The following is a 20,319-nucleotide window of genomic DNA, read 5'->3' as shown; positions in this document are numbered from 1 at the left end:
GGAAGGGGGGGGGGGGGGGGGGGAGTCAGCGTTGCCCTACCTGATGGAGATAGTAGACCAATTTGGACAAATTTCAGGGTTTAGGGTAAATTGAACAAAATCAGTGCTGCTCCCAATTGGATATGAAATAGTGCGAAAGGATATAAATGTCAAAATATTAAAACCTACAGAATCATTTGAATATCTTGGAATAAAAATTAGCTCCAGGATTCAGGAATATATAGATCTTAATATTTCCCCTCTGCTTAAAAGGGTTAAAAATAAAATAAGTACCTGGCAAAAATTATTGATGCGACAAGCCGATCGAATTGCCATTATTAAAATGGTCTTGTTACCTCAGATTCTGTATGTTTTGTCTTCGTGCCCTGTGTGGATAGGGGACCATTTGTATTGGAGGGATTGATTAATGACCTTATATGGGGGAGAAAAATGGTTAGATTGAAACAAAAATATTTATGGTTAAATGAAGAAGATGGTGGCTTGTCCGTCCCTTGCTTTCGAGGCTACTATTATGCATCCCAGCTACAGTGGTTAATGATGGAGGGCAATGCTATTTGGTGGGTGAGTTCAAAAGTCTCCAATATAACATCTTTAGTTTTCTAGAATCTGGGATTATAAAAATTAAGGGTAGGAAGTGCCCACTTAGTTATATGATGCACTTAATATGGGTTAATGTAAAAAAAATATTGGGTATAAATCACTCATTAAAGTTTACCCCCATATGGGGAAATATAAACCTAGGGGAGTTTCAGAGATTGGATGACTTTGCTTTTTGGGATAAAAATGGTATCAAGTTTGTTTCACAAATTGTGTTAAGGGGAAGTTGGAGACATTAGAGGAAATGGGGGTTAGAACTGAGTTAGAGCCCCTTACAAGGTTTAGATATTTTCGATTAAAGCACGCTTTTGATGCAACAGAGAATAAAGAGTATTTAATCACTAAACATTCAGAATTCGCTGAATTCTGTTATCACAGTAATATATCTAAAATATCAATTTCACAGATATATAAAAATATAAAGAGAGGGTTGGGGGGTGTAATTAAATTTAAAAGTGAAAGCAAATGGGCACTAGAAGTGGATTCTAATACTTTAGACTGGAGATGTATATATAAAAGTATAAAAAGGAGCACTATATCGAGCCATTTCCGGCTGATACAGTTTTTTATCCTTCACCGTACCTATATAACTCCCTGGGTGCTGAGTAGGATGTATAAAATGAAGGACTCTAGATGCTGGAAATGCAAAATTGATAACGCGGATTTTATCCACCTGATCTGGTACTGTCCTCTCATGCAGGTTTTTTGGACCCAAGTTTGTAAAGAGCTTACCAGAGCAACTGGTAGCACGGCGCCACTAGAGATTTCGATAGCCATGCTTGGATATATTAGAGGAATTGGTTTGGAAAAAAAATGGGAGCTTAAATGGGAAAAAGGATTAATGTTGGCGAGGGTGGTAGTGGCTAGAGAGTGGGGGGCAGACGGTCCACCAAATGTTGAGGAGTGGAAGAACTTATGGGCAAGGGTGCAGACATATGAAGTTGCCTGCAAGACAAAAGAAAGTAATAGGGATAGCAAACAGATAGAAGGAAAAAATTAAATTAAAGAAATAAATGAAGGATGACTGAAATCCCCGATATGAGGTCACAAAGTCAATTTTTCCTTTCCCTGGAAACACCCAAGAAAACCAAGGGGGGGCATATATATATTTTTATATCTCTGTTTTATGTGAAATGAAATAACAATAACAACAAGGATAGAAATATGATGTTATTAATGATATGTATTTCATATTTATTGTTTGTGTATATTTTTGTTTGTGTATTGTATTTCATTGTTTATATTGAAAATAAAATTAATAAAAAAAAAAAATAAATGGCAAGGGAGTGCATAAGAAATAATTTTGTAGAAAACGTGTATTTCATACTGTTAAGATCAGCTTACCGGCAGCAGACAAAGTGCAAAGAACAGACTGAAGGCAGAACCCAAAGCGGCAGAAATAATTTATCATGAATTATAATGTTTACCTTGTGCTAAATGTTTTCTCTGTCTCCTTTTCAAAGAATGCAGCTACTTATATCTTCTCTTCAATGGAACCTGCAAGGCTACCTGCCCTAATGGCTACTATGAGGATCTTGATGTTGGAAGATGTGTTTCCTGTCACAGCAGTTGTGAGACATGCTCAGGGACATCAGACGGTGACTGTGAGACCTGTCCTTTTGCTAGCCCAAAGCTGTATCAGGGGAGGTGTCTGACAAGCTGTCCTCCTGGAACCTTTTATAACGATGCACTCAGTGAGTGCCAAGGTACTGCAACAACTTCCATTTGTAATACAAATAAACATATTTTTATGTTTGTGTGGTCATATCATCGAAATTTTGCATGGTAGAGAATATAGAGTGCAGGGATCAGCAACCTTTCGCACCCCAGCTGTTGTGAAACTACAATTCCCAGCACGCATGCTTGCTCGGCTGGTCTCATAGAAGTGAATGGAGAGCTGGAGTGCCAGAGGAATAGAGGAATGCAAGCAAAATATTAGTGTTTATTATTATGTTACTTGGCTGGACCTGTAAAGGGAAGCTTAGGGTACTTTCACACTTACGTTAAACTTTTCCGGTATTGAGTTCCGTCCTAGGGGCTCAATACCGGAAAAAAACTGATCAGTTTTATCCTAATGCATTCTGAATGGAGAGCAATCCGTTCAGTATGCATCATGATGTCTTCAGTTTAGTCACTGTACAGTTTTTGAACGGAGAAAATACTGCAGCATGCTGCAGTATTCTTTCCGTCCAAAATCCCGGAACACTTGCCGGAATGCTGGATCCGGCATTATTTTCCATTGAAATGCATTAATGCCGGCCCCAAGTGTTCCGGAAAAACGGATCCGGTTTTGCGATCTGCGCATGCGCAGAACTTAAAAAATTTGAAAAAGATAAATACCGGATCAGTTTTTCTGGATGACAAATGATGGATCCAGTCTACAAATGGTATCCGTTTGCATACAGATTGCCAGCAACGGAACTGCCTGCCGGAATCCACTGTTTACTGCCAAAACCTGTTTACTACCAAAACCTCGGCTGGCGCTAGCAGCTGATCATGGGATTTTCTGGCTTTGTACGGGTATATTTCATCTATTTTATTTAATGATTATGTGTGTCGTTTAAAGATATCGACAGTATTCACTATAACAATGACATCTACAGTACCCCGCCCCTTTAATAGTGACCTCTAAAGCGGCCTGCCCCCTTAACAGTAACATCCGCAGCGCCCTCCCCTTTAACAGTGACCTCCACAGCAGCCGCCCCTTTATTAGTGACCTCCACAGTACCCCGTCTTGTTAACAGTGATTTCTACAATAACTTTGCCCCCTTAAAATGTGACCTCCACAACACCTCGACCCCTTAATAGTGACCTCTACAGCACCCAGTAACGGTATGTCCTATAGAGCTGAGACGCGGTCTAAAACCATCCCGGAGACCTGATGTACCTGTCTGCCAAATTTTGTGATTGTAAATGCGACAGTGCAGATTCCATTAGCGGACATACACACATACACTCAGCTTTATATATTAGATATACATATATAGTGTGCTGCTTTCAATATTACAGATGGTATAGGGCAACACTAACTATTTCTAAGAGAAAAAGTTAATAATATTACAAAGTGATATGGATTTTTTTTATCCTAGTGTTAACCAGTGATATGGTTTTGACCATAGTTTTATTAATATTATTACCTCACTTATGCAACTAGTTCACAAAAGTACCTGTAGCTTGCCAACAGCTAGGAGCCAAATGCAAGTTGCTTGAGAGGCGCACCTGGTTCCCAAACCACTAGTTGAAGAATGTTGCTCTTGATTGTAGTCTACTCTATACCAATTTCTGTGACATGAGGTACAGTAACTGTATTAATGTTGTCACCAAAAGGGTTCTTCCCTTCTCTTAGGTCTACTTGGATGTCAGCGAGAAAGCACACCTTCTCCAATTAATCTTTGCAGAGATATACTTAATTACAAATATGCGTATGTATGAAACCTATCTGTGACCACACATTTATGTTCACATCATGGATGGGCCAGACAGACCAGAGCCTCCATGTTAATTTGGGGTTAAGTGTTTTGTGTATTAATCTTTAATTAAAAAAGCTTGGAACTAAAACGAAATCTTCAGAACACAGATGAAGTTAAAGGGGATGTCCAAGACAGAGGTGGATTAAGTGCATGAAAGGCCTGGGGCTGTCTATCTAACTTGGGCCCCTCCCTCCATTTTAGTTTACTTTTTTTTTTGTATGAAGAGGCTGCGGTGCTTTGTCATATGGAAATACCCAAAATTGGCTCCTAAACTGAAAAATTTGGCAGCTAAATTTAAAATACATATAATTTTAATAAAAAAGACTTGGAGGAGAATATAGCACCACATACCTCTTATATCCAGGGGACATCTCCTGTCATGTAGACCTTCTCTTTCCTCTTCTCCTCCGTTAGACCGCCATGAGAAATTCTTTCAGCCACATCTCGTCTCTACAGAGTTTGTAACACAGACACGTTAGATTTCTAAATTTTTCCATCAACCCCCCCCAACCTGTGTCCCTACTGTGTCATCCTGCTGCCACTCCCAATACTGTGCCCGTTGTGCTCCCCAATGCCCCAGGTACTAAACTGCTGAAAAATTGACCCTAATAGACATAATTAGGGTTATTTATCAAACTGGTGTAAATTAGAACTGGATTTCCAAAGGAGCTGTCAAAAATAAAAGGCGGAATCTGATTGGCTGCTGTGGGCAACTAAGCCAGTTCTACTTTACACCAGTTTGATAAATTATCCCAAATGTCCCTATAGTGTCCACCGCAGCTATAATGTCCCCTAGAGTGTCCTCAGTAATAATAACACTCTATTGTGCTCCAGGTAATAATCCCTGTATATAGTGTCGCCAGAAATAATAGAATTGCGCCTACAGTGTCTCCCCAATATCAACACCCCCCACGCTGCCCCATATAGTAATTTTCCCCACATAGTAATTCCCCCCACACACAGTTATTTCCTCCACACTGCCCCATATAGTAGTTTGCCCCACACAGTAAATTCCCCCAAATAGTAATTCACCCCACACAGTAATTTCCCCCACACTGCCCCATACAGTAATTTTCCCCACACTGCCCCCACACAGTAATTCCCCCCACGCTGCCCCCACACAGTAATTTCACCCACACTGCCTCACACAGTAATTCCCCCCACACTGCCCCCATATAGTAATTTCCCCCACACTGCTCTCACACAGTAATTTCCCCCACACTGCCCCCATATAGTAATTTCCACCACACTGCTCTCACACAGTAATTTCCCCCACACTGCCCCATACAGTAATTTTCCCCACACTGCCCCCACACAGTAATTCCCCCCACGCTGCCCCCACACAGTAATTTTCCCCACACTGCCCCCACACAGTAATTCCCCCCACGCTGCCCCCACACAGTAATTTCACCCACACTGCCTCACACAGTAATTCCCCCCACACTGCCCCCATATAGTAATTTCCCCCACACTGCTCTCACACAGTAATTTCCCCCACACTGCCCCCATATAGTAATTTCCACCACACTGCCCCCACACAGTAATTCCCCCCACGCTGCCCCCACACAGTAATTTTCCCCACACTGCCCCCACACAGTAATTCCCCCCACGCTGCCCCCACACAGTAATTTCACCCACACTGCCTCACACAGTAATTCCCCCCACACTGCCCCCATATAGTAATTTCCCCCACACTGCTCTCACACAGTAATTTCCCCCACACTGCCCCCATATAGTAATTTCCACCACACTGCTCTCACAAAGTAATTTCCCCCACACTGTCCCATATAGTAATTTGCCCCACATAGTAATTCTCCCCACACTGCCCCTACACAGTAATTTCGACCACACTGCCCCTACACAGTAATTTCCACCACACTGCTCCCACATAGTAATTTCCCCTGCACTGCCCCCACACAGTAATCTACCCAACACTGTCCCACATAGTAATTTCTCCCAGACAGCCCCTACACAGTAATTTCCCCCACACTGCCCCCACATAGTAATTTTCACCACCCGGCCCAGTATAGTAATTTCCCCCCACACTGCCCCCATATAGTAATTTGCCCCCACAAAGCCCCCACATAGTAATCCCTCCCATAATAATTTGCCCCCATGCAGCCTCCACATATTTATCCCTCCCATAAAAAAAAGCCCCCAAACAGGCCTCACATAGTAATCCCCCATAACAATTTTCCCCCACATAGAAATTTGCCCCCATACAGCCAGCCCCAATATAGTAATTTGCCCCAGATGTACTGTCTCTTCACTAATATGTCCTCCTGTGTCCCCCATGTGGCACATAAAATAAAAAACAACCAAAAGTTAAATTCTTACCAATGTCCAGGCGCGCTAGATAGCCAGTGTGCACACGTCACTGTGCTGCGTCCCGGCACAGAAACTCGATGACGTCATCACGCCCGCCTGTACTGGGATTTCACTACCACATAGGCCTCAGGCCTACTAGGCCTGAAGCCTATGGCGGAGATCGTCAGCGGGCCAGGGAACAATGAGCTCCCATGCCCCGCCGCAGTATGTGGGCGTTCGGGTCAGCGTTGGACCCCCAGCGATCCTGGGCCCGGGGCTGCCGAATCAAACGCACCTATAGTAATCTGCCATTGGTCCAAGATATCTTGGACAATCACTTGGACAAGCACTGTAATAGCCTGAAATAACTCATTGGTGAGATTTTTTATGATCTCAGACAACCCCTTTAAGTCAGACCTTGACTTTCCATTATGTCGGCTGGACAACTTTCCTATTCTCCTACATCAGTAGTGTTGTAAAAGGAGTAAGACCTAGAGAATGCATTGTATGCAATTACTTTCAGATGTAAAGTCTAGAACAAGATATACATAAAAAACCTACAAATATGATCAGTGTGATGCAGTGATTTGATGTGCAGTGTTTTAGGCTAGAAATATTGTGTTTACAATACATTTATATATTGTAGCCTTTTCTTAACTGCTGTGGTAGCAGAAATGGCTACAATGCAGAATACTAGTGTCTAGTCTAATTTTGAAAAAAATTAAATAAAAACAGTTAGAGCAAATAGTTTGTAACTCGGTGGTAAGACGTCTCATATTGATGGTCAGTGACTGATACTATTTTTTTTTCATTGCTGCTTTTATGAACGGACATAACAGACTTTACTAGTTACTATGGCACTTGTATCATAGGCCTGGTTGCCTTGGTATAGCAGATATGAATGGGTTTAGAGAAATGTTACTTAGAATGGAACAGAAGCAGTGCCGGGGAAAGTCTTGTAAGAGGACATGATATTATGCTTTATAGACAGAAATGACTCTGCTGACACAAATCAAAAGACTGAAACCTTAAGGGTCCATTCACACGTCCTGTTTTTTTTCATCCTGAAAAACGGTCCGTTTTTTGCGGATCCGTTGTTCCTGAAAATGTTTCCGTATGTCATCCGTTTTTTGCGGATCCGCAAAAAACGGGAACATGTATACATTTCAATAATCAAATAAAGTTGTTTGGATTGCTTTGAAAAAAAATTGAAAAAAAAAAAAAAAAAAAAAAAAAAAAATTTGTTATGTGTTTCCAGGAACGGAATCCGCAAAAAACGGATGACATCCGAATGTCATCCGTTTTTTGCGGATCCATTGACTTTGTATTGTACCAGGATCCGATTTTTCAGGACAAGAATAGGACATGTTTTATATTTAAACGGACATGCGGAACGGAACAACGGAAACGGACAGCACACATTGTGCTGTCCGATTTTTTCCAGGACCCATTGAAAATGAATGGGTCCAGATCTGGTCCTGATCTGTTCCTGAAAAAACGGAACAGATCAGGAAAGAAAAAACGGACGTGTGAATGGACCCTTACACTGGTGTTGTCCTTGGAGAAAATCTCCTTCATAAACTCAAGGTGCTAGCATCTGAGCCACTCTGATGTACCACCTACGGCTACAGTAGTCATTTGTACAGTTTATAGAACGTCTTCCCTGTGGTAGCTGCATCCACTGACAGCACATCCATAGGTGGTTTATTGGTCAAATAATTATTTTAATAGTTATTCAGTATTATAGGTAATAACTGCTGAATTACTGGCAAAACTGTGCAGTCAATTTAAAAAACCTACACATAGCCTGTGTGTGTGTGTTTGTCCACATGTGGCTACCCAGTGTGGAAACTGGCCCTAGAGTTTATTCACGTGTCTGTGAATCATGGACATGTGCTCTCCATGTTCTCCACAGACAGCACACGTATCCATCGATTTTAATGTGTTTATTTACTCTGAGTCAGTGAAAAAAAAAAACTGAGGTTGTCATGGACAGGTACATGTATGTATGAATAAGGACTTAGCGATTATCAGAATTAGTATTGGCTGAATCTACATTATCAAGATTACCCAACATATATTTGAGCAAATCACATTCATTATGGATGGGAATGGGCAATAGAGCAAGGAAGCCTTAGGAAATTCAACTTCCAGTGATGATCTCCCTGGTACTGTTAGCATGACACAGGTGGTGCGCATGGAAGCCTGTATTCTGCTCACACTGCCAACTCTATTCAAGAGATACAGTTCCCATAAAATGACCAAATCTTCTACAACTCTGTGTTTATGGCACTCACTTTCTATCCACAAATCCAAAACGGATGTACAGTAGATCGGCTATGCCACTTGAACAAATCTGGCTTGGGGCTACTCCTAAGGGCATTATCTAAGTAGACCCCTGGTCTTTACCCTTTAAAGGGGTTGTCCGAGTTTTTTGTTTTTTTTGTTCTTTCTACGTTTCTAACTAAGCAAATGTAACAGCTTTCCAATTAACCCACTTTATCTCCAGTGGCTGGTTTCTCAGATTTGACTGAGGGTCACATGACCTGTGATGTCAGCTTCTCTCTCTGCTCCGACAAGACCTCACTGTGCTGGCCACGCCCCTCTTCACTGCCATCTGCTCTCTCCTAGGATTCTTAACCCCTTCAGCTGCACAGACTGGGTAGCTGCAGGCAGTGACAATTCTGGGCACAGGAGCTGACAGACTAAAGAGGGCATTGCGCAATAAGGTAGGGGGAAGATCCTGTGTGTATTAGCAGTGTCATTATACAGGTGGGACTTGTAGTTCTACACTTACAAGTTGCTGTTGATTCTCCCAGCACTCAGGGCAGCTCGTGTATCTACTCCCTTAGCAGTGTCATTATACAGCTGGGACTTGTAGTCCTACACATACAACATGCTGCTGATTCTCCCAGCAGGCAGACATGTCACTCAGGGCAGCTCTTGTAGCCACTCCCTTAGCAGATATGTGTATGCACATATCAGTGGTTTTCCATGGACCATGGGGTCATCTTTGGTGACACCACGGTTGCATGCTCTATTTTAGTCAGTGATTATGGATCCCTTACACACATTATAGTCTAGGGGTCCATGAAAACTACAGACACAACACAGATGCCATCCGTGTGTGATCAGTGGTTTTCATGGATTATTGCTAGGAGATGCTTTGGAAACTAATTTTCAGTCTAGTAGTGTCCTTGCAATACAGATGACACACAGTGGGCAAAAAACAGACACACAAATTTTTATGGACATCTTTAGGGATGAACCACTGACCATCTTGTCACAGACGTGTGAAAGAGGTCAGTGGAAAAACAAATCACACATGCAATGCTTTGGTCCATGGTGCAGACCAGACACACAGAAGGGAAAATGGACCCTTCACAGTCATCTTCATGGATGAAACACTGACCATATTGTTATGGACATCATCATTGACATGGACATGAAAGAGGCCTTACTTAATCGAAGGCAGGTTTTAATTTTAATGCTGACATTTAGTGAAACACATTGTATGTAATGTAGGAAAGCGCAAGGGGCTGTCATTGACGGAAGATATGTGTCACTGAGGTTCCTGGCCTCGGTGAGGTAAGAGACGGTAATTTTAAGTGTCAGCGGCAGGTAGTGGTGACTGACACTATTGATTATTTAGTGTGGTTGTAAAGCCGATCCGGGCCGGCTCTTACTGGGAGCAGCCAAAGTGCAGGGTGGGTGGCTGTTCCCCGGTTCCAGGCCGGGTTTTGGTTTGGGATAAAAACTCAGCCAGCAGTCTCAGCTGGGTGGATTGTGCTCCATCTGATAGTGGAGCTTTGTCAGTCTGGGTGTTGGAGCCTGAGAGTTTGGGCCGGGACTATAAGGCCTGCTATATTGTTTGGGAAAAAGCACGTTGGCTTCTGCTTCACCCAAGGACTTATATGCTGCAGCCTGGTGTGAACAAACACCAGACTCAAGGTGACTGTTTTTCCCTGAAACTGCCTTTTTTTGTTGTCACTTTACGTATGTGTGAATAAAACACTGCACTGTTTAAGTTAAAGACGTTGTCATTGCCTCTGTACTGCGTCCACAAGCCTGTCTACCAGAGCAAATCCCCACAGTAAGGCTACATGCACACAACCGTTCAGTTTCGTGGATCCGCAAAACACGGATGGTGTCCGTGCGCGTTCCGCAAGTTGCGGAACGGCACGGACAGCCTTTAATATAACTGCCTATTCTTGTCCGCAAAGTGCGAACAAGAATAGGACATGTTTTTTTTTTTTGCGGGGCCACGGAACGGAGCAACGGGTCCGCATTCGAGCCGTCAAAACTGCGGCTCGGATGTGGACAAAAACAACGGCTGTGTGCATGAGGCCTAACTAAATAGTGCAGTAGTTGCTATCGCTTTCCTGATGGAAGAGTATGTAGGTAGTGCTATTAGGGAATTACAAGGGAGCGAATTATTTCACCATCTGTAATGAGATATGTGCATTTGTCTTATTGCTTACATTACATTTGTTTTGTGAAATATCTCATGTGCAAGACTCATAGGAAAGTATTACTTTTGTTTTTAAATGAAGAGTCTAGACAGAAGTGACCAGACACCCATTTTAAGAAGAAACACTGTGACAAATATGACTTATGAATACATCTCATTGGAATGCAAGCCTGATTGCTGTTATATGTGATCCAATGTTCCAGCTAAGGTGCATTCATAAAACCAAGGCATAAAATATGTGTTCATTGCAGCGCAGAGTTATAAGTGAAAATGAATTATTTCATGGAGACTACAAGTATTTATTAAAACTGAGCCGTCAGCAGAAACAAGTGGTCCTCTTTAATGGGGTTGGCTACTTTATGCTATCTTTTACAATTTAATGTGTGGCAGTATAAAAAATGCTCCCTTATAATGTGTGCCAGTATAGAAAATACCCCCTTAGGGCCCATGCACAAGAATGTATGCTTTATGAGACATACAGTCCTAACATTGCTGTGCACAGTGGGCCGCCCGCATGATTACTGTCCTGCACTCATATGATCATAGTGTCATAGTAACTTATGATGCTGTGCGCGTCCTTGCACACAATTTATGTTGCTGGCCTGCTCGCGGACCGTATGTTTTGGAAGGCATACGTTCGTGTGCGTGGGCCTTTATAATGTGTGGCAGTGTGACAAATGCCCCCTTATAATGTATGCCAGTACAAAAAATGTCCCTTATAACATTTGCTAGTACAAAAATGCCTCCTTATATTTGCCAATACAAAAAATGCCCCCTTATAATGTGTGACACTACAAAAAAAATAATGCCCCCTTATAATATGTGCCACTGCAAAAAAAGCCCCCTACAACGTGCCAGTACACAAATACCCTCTTTTAGTGTCCCCAGTAGAACCAATGTCCCTATAGGTTATTAGAGGGAATGGTAGGTCAGGGAGATATTGCTCCCATGCCCCGGTACAGCATTTAACTGTATCGCTGTCCTGAGGAAAGCGATACAGTTGAATGCCCATGGCCCTGCCACCAACCTCACTTGTCCCTAGGGTGTGGCCTTCTGAGGCAATCGCTTCACCTTGCCTCATTGGCACCCTGCCTATCCTGCCCTTATGGTGTCCCTAGTAATTGCCTTTTGTCTACAATTGTTTTTTGGCAGACATAACCACAACACATCCTATCATATCCACAAATTAATGCAAAAGAATGGCACCTGGCTCATTCTCAGCAGAGGGAACTGATTTGCTAAGGACAAGCTCTCTCTCCCCCATTTTCCCTGTTGTCATATGATCCTTCATTTCCTTCCTCTCTTCTGTTTTCCCCGCCAATTTTACAGTAAAATGGCACTGGGTACCGTTTCGGCATAATTCGTCTGAGATGAATTGACAAAACTCAGAATTTATTTGGCGGACAAATTTTTCTGAAATTCTGAAAAAATACAATTTGTTTAGAATCGATTCACTGATTGCTAATAGCAAACTTTTTATTCGCTTCTTTCAATAATAATGGGATTAGGATTATTTTTCCAAATGATTTCTAGAAGAGTACGATACCTTTTCAGGCAGTGACATTTGAGCGCTGCTTCCTGGTCTTCATAATACGCCTCTTGTTAAATGGTGGCATAGTCTAATTACAAGCACTCACTCCATTCACTTTAAAGGGGTTATCCAACCCCTATAATGACCCCCCCAATTCCCGGGCACCTCATATATATTATACTTACCCAGCTCCCCGGCACCCACGTCGCTCATGATCTTTGCACGTCCACCGCTGCATCTCCCCGTCGTGCGGATCAAAACATCTGGCGACAGGGGGGAGCAGCTAATAGAAGGCTGTGACGGGTACGAGCCTCCCTAGCATCGCGAGTGACACTAGGGAGGCTCATCCCTGTCGCAGGGTTGGATGATCCCTTTAAAGGGATTCTGTCATCTCTTTTTACCCTATAGAGATGCGGACATGCACGGCTAGATCGCCGCTAGCATGTCCGCAATATACCTGTCACATAGCTCTGTGTGGTTTTATTGAGTGTAAAAAATGATTTTATATATATATGTAAATCAGCCTGGTAAGGAGCCCAGGGGCTGTACTAACTGTTCTGGAGCCCAGCCACGCCCCCCTGTGAAGTAGCCCAGCACCGCCTGTTATCTGGAATCTCCTCCTTGCTCATGAAGTCAGATCGTGAGCAACATATCTTTTCAACAAAGATTTATTAAACACATTATGAATTTTCAGGGCCTGAGGAATGCAAACACTAGGGAAATGCAACACACAGAACCCAAACAAAATACAAAAGGGAATGGAAAGACTTAACTTCAAAGAGGCTATGGAAGCACTAGGAACTCAGCCGAGATCCAACCACAAACAATCCACAGGCACAGAAGCTATAAACAGCACAGCATAGTGGGAGAAGCAACTATAAATAAGGAAGGTTAAATGACCACATAAGCAACACCTGGAGGCAAGGGGTGTGGCCATTACTAGAAACAACACAGACACCTATTGATCTACAAGGAAAACCTGTCAGATCAAACCACGTGTTGCCAGTCTCACAGATCTCCTCTCACTGTCACCGAAACATCTTTATGTCTCAGTACGTCCGTGACAATAGCCTTTAAAGGAAAGAAAGTATTAAGGGCAGGTAATTCTACAAAAAAATTTTTAACCCACTACTGGTTTTGATAACTACTTGGAATGTACTGCCTGTCCACTGACCATTTAGCTGGCAAATACATTTTCTTTTCAAGGTTTAAAAACCTGGTGAGAAACCGGCAAACAACACACAAAATACATCATTAAGAAGGTCAAAAAGTCTCTTGACGGAAAGAATAATAATAATGGGGTCTAGGAAGGAAATTCACACTTCCTTGCACTGCTTGTCTGGCACAAAGTACAGCTATAGATTGATAGCCAGAAAACTAAGTTGCAAGGAAAACGGTACAGCCATTCACTGCTCCTCAATGAATGGGCCTTTTATGAGTTTCACTGAGGAGGAACTAGCATTAGCGGGTAGCAAGAGGGAAGTAATAACAGGTTCTACTGTAGCATATAAATGCCACCTTCTCAGAAGAGGCACCTGGTCACAGAAAAAAGCTAATTGTTAGCTAGTGAATAGAACTCTGGAAAACAAATGAATTTAGTGTGAAGATCGTTCTCCCAGCTGCTTGAGAGCTAATGGAGATGGAAATGTAAGCGCTCTCTTCTAGATGTTATTTAAAGGTCATATATGTGTCCAATAACATATTGGTTAAGACATAAAATAAAAGTCAATTTTTTATTTGATGTAATATAATTAAATCTAATAGTATAAGGTGCAATGCTCTTCGTACTGTCACTTCAACAGAATTTTGCATAAAGGGTTAACTGACTATATTTAAAGATGGCAATACCAAAGAAAACCATATATACTATAAGCTTCATATAGTAAAAAGGCATGCTGTGTCAGACAGGTGAGAAGCAGGGGTGTATATATACATGATGTGTATATATACTGCCTAGGGGCCCCGTGCACAAGGGGACAGTAACTAGCTGCTTCACAATCACTTTATAGTCTTCTGGCAACCGATTTCATGCAGCGACACCTACTACGCAGCAGGAATTTATATCACTTTAAAAATTCCGACTATTAGTTGTGGCTTCAGGGCAGACCGGGGTTGATGCATAAAGGCACTATAGAGGCTCTATAAAAAACACCATTTTAAGGGAATTGTGGCAGGATCTGTTATAGCAGGCACTGGGGGTTTGTTCTGAGGTTACTTTAGCTTTCTGGTGTGTGACACTGTATATGTGACTATTGTGGCAGCATTGTGACTGACTTTGGGAGAAACTGTGGCTGCCTCAATTCTAAGGCCCCTTTCACACGGGCGAGATTTCCGCGCGGGTGCAATTCGTGAAGTGAACGCATTGCACCCGCACTGAATCTGGACCCATTCATTTCTATGGGGCTGTGCACATGAGCAGTGATTTTCACGCATAACTTTTGCGTTGCGTAAAAATCGCAGCATGCTCTATATTGCGCGTTTTCCACGCAACGCAGGCCCCATAGAAGTGAATGGGGGTGCGTGAAAATCGCAAGCATCCGCAGCGATTTTCATGCACGGTTGCTAGGAGACGATTGGAGACCCGATCATTATTATTTTCCCTTATAACATGGTTATAAGGGAAAATAATAGCATTCTGAATACAGAATGCATAGTACAATAGGTCTGGAGGGGTTAAAAAAAATAAAAAAAATTTACTCACCTTAATCCACTTGCTCGCGCAGCCCGGCATCTCTTCTGTCTGTCTTCTGTGCTGTGTGCAGGAAAAGGACCTGTGGTGACATCACTCCGGTCATCACATGATCCATCACCATGGTAAAAGATCATGTGATGGACCATGTGATGACCTGAGTGACGGGGTCACCACAGGTCCTTTTCCTGCACACAGCACAGAAGACAGACAGAAGAGATGCCGGGCTGCGCGAGCAAGTGGATTAAGGTGAGTTAAATTATTATTATTTTTTTTAACCCCTATAACCATGTTATAAGGGAAAATAATACAATCTACACAACCCCTATCCCAAGCCCGAACTTCTGTGAAGAAGTTCGGGTTTGGGTACCAAACATGCCGATTTTTCTCAAGCGCGTGCAAAACGCATTACAATGTTTTGCACTCGTGCGGAAAAATTGTGCATGTTCCCGAAACGCCCCCGCACCTTTTCCCACAACGCCCATGTGAAAGAGGCCTAACTGTTCAAGATACACCATGTGCATTCCATTCTAATCTTTTTCCACGTTGGCAGGTGAAATTATGCCATGACTTTGGCAATGTCTGCTATATCGACAGACCTCCCAAGTGTCCCTTTTTTGGAGGGACAGTCCCCATTTTTGCCCCACATCCCTCGGTCCCTCTTTTCTCATTAAATGTTCCTCTTTTTGATCTGAGGGATAGATTTGCATTATTACCTTTACAATGTTGATCCAGAAAGTGGTTCTTTGGCTCCTAACTGCATAATATTTCATTATTTTAGAAATGTCTATATTCAGATAATCTTTGCGCTATTGTGCTCTAGGAAAACTATTAAAGTGTACAAATATGCAGGAAAAATTGACTTTTACACAGTGAACTATAGGTTTCCCTCTTTGACCGTCCCAAAAGTTGGGAGGTACGTATTGATGTTAGGATAGATTTGTCGCACAGTTGGCTCTCCAGCCTGTAATCATTGTCAAGGACCTCATGCCATACTGTAATTTAGCCACTGGGTGGAACTATGTACCGCCTGATACATTATTAGGTCATTGCGTTACTTTGGTATGGTTTGGTGTCATCACTACACACTGTATGGTAGTGTCATTTGGAAAAAAAAGCATGTACTGTCTGCTCCTAAGAACATAAGTTGCATTTTGTGCAAAATCACATCAATTCCACAGCACAGCATGTTTGGCATCACTCAGAAGGCACAACATCTTCCTCTAACTTTACAAGCTGACTGGGTCTTCTATATACTCTTTTAAAGGCTCCTACATATAAAACCAGCTCAGGGAGGACAGAAACCTCACATGCAGCAGACTTGAGCTTCAGTGTCACGTGGCAAACTGGAAAAGTAAAGAGGGCCTTGGAAAAAAAGAAAAATCTAAAAGTGGCCCCATGTTGTAGGAGGTCCAAATTGACAGAAGGACATCAGTGTTTAAAGCTCATCCTTGAAAGCTCAGTGGATAAGGCTTTCTGGTCTGGACAGTTGTTGGCACATACTGTATGAAAACTTCAAAGCACTGAGACAGACTAGTTAATCCTCACATTGGTTTATCTTAAATAGTCTTCTGATTCTGGCCGTGTGAAATTGAAGGTTGCCATGCAGATCAGTACTATGAAAAAAGGGCCGGATAATGAGAATTTCCAGATTGCTGATTTAAAGGAATTCCAATGTATTGCTATTGCTAAAATATTAAGGGTACAGCCACATAGGTTTCCTGATGCAGTTTTGGAAACCAAAATCAGGAGGATCAAAAAAGGGGAGAAACTATTAAGGACAGATATGACTTCACCTCTTTTTTGAATTCACCCCTGGTTTTGGCTTCCAAAACTGCATCAGGTAATCTGAATGTGAGGCTGTAACCTAAGATTTCTGCAAAAATGAACCTAAGAAAGTAATTCCAAAAATGATTTTTTTGGATTCATGATTCATTTCATGATTCTAGCTGTCTGAGTTACACATAATGAAGTCTAATAAATAACTGTATTATTCTCTTTTAGAGTGTCACGGAACATGTGCCAAATGTTCTGGGCCACAGCCAACAGACTGTACACAATGTCAAAGTCAACTAACACTGGACCAGGAAAGTGAAATGTGTGGAGTACAAGGGGATGCAAAATGTCCTCCAAAGACCTTCTTAGAAGATGACTTATTCACATGTAGTTCTTGTGATCAGACATGTAAATCATGTGACGGCCCCTCTGCAGAAAACTGCCTAACCTGCTCGGTACCATTCTACCTTTATAGTAAGTACCAGATATTATAATGGCCAGAGGTTTAGCTAGACTTTCCAGCTTCCACCCCCCTGCTGTTGCCACTCAAATTAACATAATGCGCTGCAGCTCCTCCTCCCATTGCATAACTATACTCACCCAGTCACACTTAACTGATAAAATCTATCATAGGGTACATGGCGGTTCCAATACACTTTGCAACTGGTCCTACCTATCCGGAACAAGGTCCTTATGATGATAATGCAAAAAGAATAATCGCATAAGGAAGGGATGGTGACTGCACCTGTGAAATCCCCAGCAGGGGGTGCTGTGCTGGCCCTGTAAGACCTAGCCATCCCAATGTATAACAGGGTAATCTAGGACATTTCCACATAGTGCTACCACACAGTAGTAATGTCCATATTGTGCCCCCTCACAGTAGTTATGACCACACTGTGCCTCCTTCACAGTAGTTATGCCCACATTGTGCCCCCTCACAGTACTAATGCCCAAATTGTGCCTCCTTTACAGCAGAAATACTCACATTGTGCCCCCTCACAGTAGTTATGCCCTCATTGTAGCTTCTTCTCAGTAGTTATGCCCACCTGTGTTCCCCTTCACAGTAGTTAAGCCCACCTGGCTGGCCCTTCACAGTAGTTATGTCCTTTTTGTGGCCCCTTCACAGTAGTTATGCCCACCTTGTGGCCCCTTCACAGTAGTTATGCCCACCTTGTGGCCCCTTCACTGTACTTATGCCCACCTTTGTGCCCCTTCACAGTAGTTTTGCCCACCTTTGTGCCCCTTTGCAGTAGTTATGCTCCCTTTGTGCCTCTTTGCAGTAGTTATCCCCACTTTTTTCCCCTTCACAGTAGTTATGCCCACTCTGTGTCCCTTCACAATAGTTATGCTCACCTTTGTGCCCCTTCACAGTAGTTATGCCCACCTTTGTACCCCTTCACAGTAGTTATGCCCATGTTTGTTGCCATTTGCAGTAGTTATGTCCTCCTTGCGCCCCCCTTTGGTCTTAGTGCCCCCTCTAGCACCATAAAAAACAAAACAGAAATACCGGTTTCCCTGATGAGGTTATACTATCCCTTACTGATGTTGTACTGATCTTCATTTACAATTAGTTCCATAGTCCACAGTTCTAACAGGATCTGAAATCAGTCTCATAAAGACAACCCCTGTATACATGCTCTGTTAGGCCATATAGATGTTTAGGGCCCTCTTTATAAGCCAGAACGGAAAACACTCTGGTGTGGAAGGCGCATCCATGTGTGCATGGCCATTTACATAAATGATTATCATGCATTTATGCCAAACAAGAGGCAACATCCCCCCCATAGATAACAGATGATAGTTGACAGAGGGAGAACCTAATAAGTCTGGCTCTGTGATTTGGATTTTTGGTAGTGTATTCAATATATCAGGCACTGTACAGTAAACAATCTCTACCAACTGCTGAGATGCTAAGGATCTGTTTGTCGACAGTAACAAGCAGCAGAAGGCAGAAGGCCTTATTCACATGTCAGTATTTTGGTCAGTGATTTCCATCAGTGATTGTGAGCCAAAACCAGATTCAGGTCTAAAGCCTGTATTAGATGGGCAGATTTTCTTCCAGATGATCGCTAACTAGCGTTCATAGTAATGCTTGTTAGCAATCACCTGGCAGTGTAATACTGCCGCTGATATCCCAAAAAATGCTTGTTCATTAGGCAACCCAAATCTTTTCACAGGTTTAAAAATAATCGTTTGTAGGTGGCAGATCATGGTGTCTAATCACAATCTGCTGCCGTCAACAAATGAATCAGTATAGGAAAGAGCGATGGTATAACAATAGCATTTCCCTATATTGAGGAGGAGATCGCTGCATGTAGTAGCAGCGATCTCCTCAACTAGCGAGCAGGCGATTGCAAAAAAGGAACGCATCCTTCCCGACTATCGCTGGCAGAATGTGCTGTCTAATACAGCCTTAAAACACAGAACAAGTGCAAATCCCTCCATTATATCTTATCTCTGTGTAGCCTTCACTAGTGGTTTTGGCTCACAATCAGTGATGGAAATCAGTGATTGACTGTGATTAAGGCCGAATGCACATGGCCGTTTTTCACGGCCATGAGCGGTCCGTGGAACCGCGGCCTGGATTCCTGCTGAGAGCAGGAGCGTACGGTGTCATTGGTTGGATGATGCCGTGCGCTCCCTGTTGCCGCCGCACTACAGTAATACACTGGTATGATCTATACCAGTGTATTACTGTACTGTGGCGGCAGCAGGGAGCGCACGGCGTCATAGCAACCAATGACGCTGTGCGCTCCTGCTCTCAGCAGGAATCCTGGCCGCGGTTCCACGGACCGCTCATGGCCGTGAAAAACGGCCGTGTGCATTTGGCCTTAGGCCTAACTCAGGATCAGTACATATAAGTAATGCACTACAGTTACAAAGTTACTCAACTTGTAAATGTACAAATTATAAAGTATTTGACCACTGTAAATAGAAGGGATAGAAGATGGTATTGTATTGTGCGTTGTGCAGATAATGCATGATAGCCTAGGCAAGGTAAATATATGTATATAATAATAAGTATTCCTTCCACATGTATCCTATATGTTATGAAACAAATGATGCTATAACCTAAATCATAATAAAAAATCCTTAGATAACACAATATAACAATGTGATATGAACAGCTTTCTCAGGGATGGCAAAATACCAGAGGCAAAATGATGTATCCATGAACTGTATGTTGTGAATGTGTGCTGTGTTCTAAAACATAGTGTCATATTCTACACATCTGTATAACTGTGAAATGGGTTTTCCAAACCCTTAATATTTTTTTACCAAAAGCTTAGAATGGTCTGAAATAACAAGCCTGAGATATCCTCACTTTACCAATCCTTTGATGCTCCCGTGCTGCCGATTCCCAGGTTCCCAGCCATTCTTTGTATCCAGAGCTCCAATGATGGTATTTCATTATGGATATGATGACCTTTCACCCTATGCATCAACATGATGCAGATTTAAAAATCTGATAGAAAAT

General features: G+C 42.5%; 1 protein-coding gene across 1 annotated transcript in view; it reads left to right on the top strand.

Annotated features, from left to right (window-relative positions):
• LOC122929675 (proprotein convertase subtilisin/kexin type 5-like) overlaps positions 1-20,319 on the top strand; it is a 141,375-nt gene that overhangs the window by 73,914 nt on the left and 47,142 nt on the right. The window contains exons 10-11 of the mRNA XM_044283313.1: positions 2,061-2,303; positions 17,070-17,315. Coding sequence (XP_044139248.1) covers positions 2,061-2,303; positions 17,070-17,315 — 489 coding nt within the window. The remainder of the gene's footprint in view (positions 1-2,060; positions 2,304-17,069; positions 17,316-20,319) is intronic.

Source organism: Bufo gargarizans, chromosome 2 (assembly GCF_014858855.1).
Source record: "Bufo gargarizans isolate SCDJY-AF-19 chromosome 2, ASM1485885v1, whole genome shotgun sequence".
NCBI lineage: Eukaryota > Metazoa > Chordata > Amphibia > Anura > Bufonidae > Bufo > Bufo gargarizans.
The sequence above is the reverse complement of the archived record's forward strand: the minus strand, read 5'-3'. Positions and strand labels throughout refer to the sequence as shown.